The 6,275-nt window shown below is 36.1% G+C and overlaps 1 protein-coding gene across 1 annotated transcript in view; it reads right to left on the bottom strand.

Annotated features, from left to right (window-relative positions):
* Nucleotides 1-6,275, bottom strand: part of VPS13A (vacuolar protein sorting 13 homolog A (S. cerevisiae)) — a 106,335-nt gene that overhangs the window by 1,768 nt on the left and 98,292 nt on the right. Inside the window, 3 exon segments of the mRNA XM_009328187.1 lie at nt 855-929; nt 2,476-2,599; nt 3,274-3,359. Of these exon segments, the coding sequence (XP_009326462.1) occupies nt 855-929; nt 2,476-2,599; nt 3,274-3,359 (285 nt within the window).

Here is a 6,275-nt window from a genome sequence, read left to right as displayed (position 1 = left end):
CAAGTCAAATTCAGCATGGGGCCCTCAAATACCTTGACAGTATTTGTAATGCTTTTTGAGGTAAGAGTCAAAAGGTATCACTCAGCTGTGGTTAGAAACTACCCTCAAAAAGACATAAGCAACTTAAACTGATGAGAAGATGCAAAAGCAACTTAAACTGATGAGAGGATGCAACTTTCACAGACTGCTTCAAAGAGTAATCCCAGGGTACCGTGTTCCACTGATGTGAATATATACAAGACTAATTTATTGTTTGTGAAAATAATGAGCTACGCTAATAAAAACAGGGCAGAACTTTCGCAGACCAGCCACCTGATAGTTCTGGTAGCAGACCTCTCTGTTGTAGTGAAAACTAGTGATGTCAAAATGAAGAGATCACATAGAATATGTGTATAATAGAGTAATAACGTATATCAAATAAACTATTTGTGTTTCTATTAGGGATTTTCTTCATTCTTCAACCAAAAATGTATCTTATGGAACAGAGGAATGACATCCCCCCACCCCCACCCCAGAATAAAACTAGGAGGAATTTACAAATATTGTTTGTTCTATTAAACGTACTATTTTAATTCACGTTCTTGATTGTTTAGTTTTTGTTAGCAGTACTGTTAAATCAGCCGTTTGACAGAGAGTTATAATTCCAAAGATTTGTGTAAGGAAAAGTTTGGTGTTGGAATTGAGTATTTTTGAAATTCACTACTGAATAGATCATTGCTATTTCCGTCTGTATAATGGCTGTGTAGAAATACTGAATTTTAAATATACGTAGTAGTTTCAGGTTAAGAATGTTTCTGTTTCACTTTTTAACCCAAATTTAGCACAGAATAATTGTAATAGTATTTTGACTTTACCTTAGCATCCTCTGGACTTTTAAAATTAATAATTTTTCCAAATTCTTTGGCATGGAACACAGACTTAACTCGTTCCTAAAAAAAACCAGTGATTAAAAATTGAAGTTAGTTTCTTCAAACTTTACGACTAAGAAGTTATTTACCATTAAGGCAGCTCTATGGTTCAGACAGCAACGTGTACCCATTACACTAACCTGAGTATTTTCACATCGCATGCACACACCCTGAGAAACTTCATTTTCTGCACAAAAGCACAGTGGAGTGGAACACTCCAGCAATAACAGACTTCCCTTTTTACCATGGAGTCCCTGGAGACTGGACCATAAAAGTGTGTAGGAATGGAAGGCAGATAATGGAGTATGTGGGGTAACAAAATCCAGTACTCCCTAAGGCTGTAATTTTTCATTCTCCTTCAAGTCATTACCTGGGTGGACATTCCACCAATACTGACTTGCAAGTAGCGGTCTTAGGTAGTGAAAATAGCAGCTTAGGCTTCGGAAATAAAACATAAGCAGTGCTTTGCAAAATACAGTTTTCAACCATAGATTTCAATAAAGAGCATACTGCAGACATGTGAATGGAATCTGAAATGACTGCTGTATAGGGGTAAAGATGGATATGCTATTCAACATTGTCTGAAATGGCAGAAACTCTAAGAATTATTTCATCCTGTAAAAGTTCACTTGCAGTCAGAAATCCAGTTTGGAGGATTCCAAACCAATATGGCTCTGCCTTTCATGCTCTCTGCAATAGAAACAAATAATCTGAGTGAAAAACTGAATGACTTTGTACACTGTCAAGACTGTCCTGACAACCAAGATGTGTAATTACACACATGAAGCTGATTAAAAACAGAAACTAAAACAAAACACTGGCAGGTAAATTTATTGATTGAAATTAAATTCAGTTACCATCTCAACAAGAATTATTTTTTTTTTAAAGGAACTTTGCCTCTATAAGTATACTCAGTCATCAGCGGTCATCTTTCTCCTTATGCCCTTTGCCAATTTATCAGAGAAAGAAAGTTTTGGTTTTTTTTTTAAAGGAAAAGCTGCAACTGAGAGCAACATTCTTCAACTTGCATTGAAAGGAATAAGCATATATCATTACAGTTTTTATGAGGATATTAATACCTTATTATACTTTTGAAGAATTCGATTACTAGCAAATGGAAAAACAATCCTTGAAGCACAGCATATGCAAGTGTATCACTCTGATACATTTGAATCTTTGGGATTGCAACAAGGTAGATTTCCACATATTGGCATATTTCCACAGCGCCAGAGTGCGTAATAAAAACATTCTGCAACCTTCTGAAAGAGTTTTGTTGTATCACCATTTTCCAAACTATGAATACACCATGAACTGGTGCATACCAACAAAAAATTCCCAGGGCTCAAGGAATAATTTCATCTGCAAACCCCAAGTCACCATTCTGCTTAGAACAGTCAGAAGCTAGTTATCTGAGGAGTTTGCCCATGCCAAATTTCAACTCCCTTCTCTGAGTGCATCTCAACTAGAAGAGAGATCAAGAATTTACAGGAGAGAGATCAGGAATTCAAAGTTCAATTTTATAAACAGTAACACAAACAGAAAACAAAACATGATGAGGTTAACATACCTTGGCTTCAATGCGTAATCTTCTGCCATCAACGATGAATGGTTCTTTGGTAAATTCATCGTAAGTGTATTGCCATTCACATGTCAGCTGTCCAAATGTCCCTTTTGTCACAAATAACACACCGCTAGACACCAGAAAATAAAATTAATAATTTAAAAATTAATGTAAAAATACCTAAAAGTTATCAAGTTACTCTAGCGCTAGTGAAGTCATTCATTGATCCAAAATAGTTCTCATCTAATGATATAACAACCATACAGCATACTTTCCAAAAGAGTGAGTTTTGAACCTTCCTCTAACTTATTTAAAACTGTTTCATAGCAGAACCATAATGCTACTTCCAGATGTATTTCTACAAAAAGTTGTACAGACTTTTTGTTTGAGAAAGATGCTCGATACTCCCGTTAGACATTATTGACTCTGTTCCTGTATTAGTATTATCCTTTTTTCCTTCATTATGCTAATTTATAAGCAAATCCCACAGTTCTGTTGACTTCAGCCTAACCAGATTTATTAAAAAAAAAAAATCTTTCTCAGCTAAAGAAATCTTAAAACCAACATTCCTCTTCTCTCCTTAAATAGAGAATTTACTATGGCACTCAAAATAACATAGTCTTGTGCTGAACAATGCTGCTGTTGAACAATATTAACAGCACACCAAGCATGCCTTCCCCATTATTTGATCTACATACATAATGACAGACGTGTCAAAGCGCAGTTACTGATCAATAATTATCAAGGCATGCACATTTTGATGATAGTTTTAAGTACTTATTATTCAGAGCCAAAACTGTTTACCTTTTTGTTACCATTAACAGGTCTGTACTGTTGACCATAGCATGTGCAATATATCTGAGTTTTGCAAATCTTCCGTTTTCAATTTTCTAAAAGAGAGAAAAGTTTTGTAGCTTTGAATATGCTAGTTTAAATTCATGTACTGATTTTGTGCTTAAAAAGGTATTTATCCCCCAAAAGTATAAATTATGACAAAGCACATAGCACATACTTTTAAATAAAAGGCTCCTTCCATAAAGTCAGAACATGACTAACAGATCTGTGACAGCTCATGTTCGTAATTATGTAGAATTATTCGGTTGCTGTTAATGCAGCTATGCAAATAAAAATCAATCCTAACCAAAACTGGCAAGGAACTATATAATTTCTCAAAACATTTCAAGACTCAGTTTGCTACATATTTTTAGTACACACCAAACTTCTGCTGACTAATGCAATTCTGAGACAACAAAAGGAAGAAAGATTCATTTCCTAATTTATGTCAAGTCGCCTCCCAAACATTGGAGTAATTAACTCTGGGAATAAATCTATACTTAAACGTATACAAGAACCCACTATCATGTAGACAGTGGGACTTAATAATGCACTTGAAGTAATGCTTAGCACCTCTCCATATTTTTTTGTTTTCCTCTGAACTTACTTAACCTTTTCCTACAATTGCCGTGACTATTGTAGCAGAATATTCTTTAACAGGCAATAAATTTCAAATATTGATGACAGCAGGTGAATCATTTTTAAAAACAGAGGCTCTGTAACTTTAACATGACTTGGCAACCATTGGATTCCTGACTTTCTGAGCAATGAGTGATTAAATTAGTGATCCAATTAGGATTGCTGCACCTTAGTTGGGAATAGCAACATGACTGCTTGCATACTTCCCATCTGTTACAAATTGGAAGCAAAAATAGATTAGTATAAACCAGTATGATTCAATAAACCCTTAACTACAAACATATTGCTTCAGATATGTATGCCAATATTTAAAAACATGTAGGTTAGTTCTCACTGCAGTTAAAATAGCAAAACCATTTAACGAGTATTCATCACCACTGTAAAATGATAAAGACATTTAATTAGGCATACCCTACAACTTCAAATTTGGCTGCATGGATAACTCCACTTGCCCAAACAGATTTTTTTTTTAAATGATGCCTTCCCTCAAAGATGCCGATTCTTTAGCGACTAAAATTTAAGAACATTCGAGTAACAGGTTCCCAGAAGAGAGCTTTCCAGAAAGCTCCCAGAAAATTCAGAATATTTCTCCGTCCTCAACTCTGCTGGGCTACAAAATCACAGCTATTGATCATGCGCCTACCTACATAAGTCACTGCTTGAATTTATTTCTGCAAGAGCTAGTGTCAGGGGCAGGATGAATACAGCAAGAAGAATGGCATAAGAAATGAGGAATTCGGGGCTTGGAAAACAGATTTTTTTTTTTTAATTTCTGGAAGCTCCTTATTCAGGCTTTGTCTAGGGTTTGCCATGCCTCCAATTTGAGTCTCTCCCTGCCTCTCATATGAAATAGGAGCTTGGACCTGAGAAACTAAATAACCAAAAAATTCTCTCTCAAGGCAGCCTCTACAACGTTGCAGCACACGAAAGAAGACAGGAGGCTGTACGGGCAGCCAGTATGGATAGCATACCTGACCCAGATACCAGCTACTGGTCTAGTTCTATGACCTGATGGATTTTCAGTGTTAGTGGCCTAGCGAGAAAGACAAGGAAAGGGAGGAGAAGGATGACAAGAACTTACAGAAATAATGTGTGTGGAAAGAGCAAGGGTGGTTCTGTAGAGGTAACAAATAGACATCGTTGCATTTAATCTGCAAGACTCCGTGACAATGCCAGCAATTTCTCTTCCTGACCAAACACATTGTAAATATTGCAATGTATGACCACTATCTCTCTTCTATTAGAAGTAATTATGGGGGAGAAGCATTTAGCAATTTAGCCTTATTAGGATGGAGAGGATCTCTAGTCTTTCTCCTGCATCAAAGAAGATAAATTTCTTACCCTTTGCATAGGACTGAGGTAAGGCTAGAGTGGGACTTTAGAGAGCGGCGTTACCTCTGTCTTTTCATTAGCTTGCTAGTTAATTTTCAACAAGTCATGTCACCCCACTGTAACTTACTCAGTTACGGATAATGAATTGCAAATTATGAAAATTATTATGGAAGTTCAATACTTAACTATCACAAAGGTTGAAATCCTAAACAAAACCTATTTAAATGTCCACCAAATTCCACAAAAAGTATTTCATTCTATTAAGATTCACAAACAAGTGATTTGCTCAGTACAAAAATATTGTTAGCATGTGGTAAGTGCTGAGCTAACTACTCCTCATTGTTAGCTATGAATCAAAGGTCATAAACTCAAGTTACCTGTGTTCTACAGTTTTGCAGACAACAGATGTTAACTGGGAAATACAGCACAGGAAAATGCTGCACAGTCCATTTGCAAAGATAACACTTGTATCTATGCCAACACGGAGCAGTAACTGCTTCCAGATTTTCTGCCTTTAGATTTTTCTACCCCTCATTTACAATCTTTATCCCTTTTAGCATTACGCTTGCACCTATTCATTAGAAAATACATCATAGAGGGATACACCAATTTATTGCTGGTAACTCTTATAGCAAGATCCTTACTGCACTCTGCTACCAAAGTGGCTTATACAACTCAAACATAAAAGGAAATATAATTGATCCCTCAACATAGATGCATAAATATGTTTTTTAAACTTTTCAGTATTTAGCTATTAATTGTTTGGAGAAAGACAGCAACTTGGACCACTGTTTGGTGATGCAAAACTATGAAAGTTAACATTATAGAATAACAGAATCATAGAATCATTAAGGTTGGAAAAGACCTCCAAGATCATCGAGTCCAACCGTCGACCCAACACCACCATGCCCACTAAACCATGTCCCTAAGCGCCTCATCTACCCGTTTTTTAAATACCTCCAGGGACGGTGACTCAACCACTTCCCTGGGCAGCCTCTTCC

Source organism: Pygoscelis adeliae, unplaced genomic scaffold, assembly GCF_000699105.1.
Source record: "Pygoscelis adeliae isolate BGI_AS28 unplaced genomic scaffold, ASM69910v1 Scaffold45, whole genome shotgun sequence".
NCBI classification, from domain to species: Eukaryota; Metazoa; Chordata; class Aves; order Sphenisciformes; family Spheniscidae; genus Pygoscelis; species Pygoscelis adeliae.
This window is presented reverse-complemented; position numbering and strand designations above follow the sequence as displayed.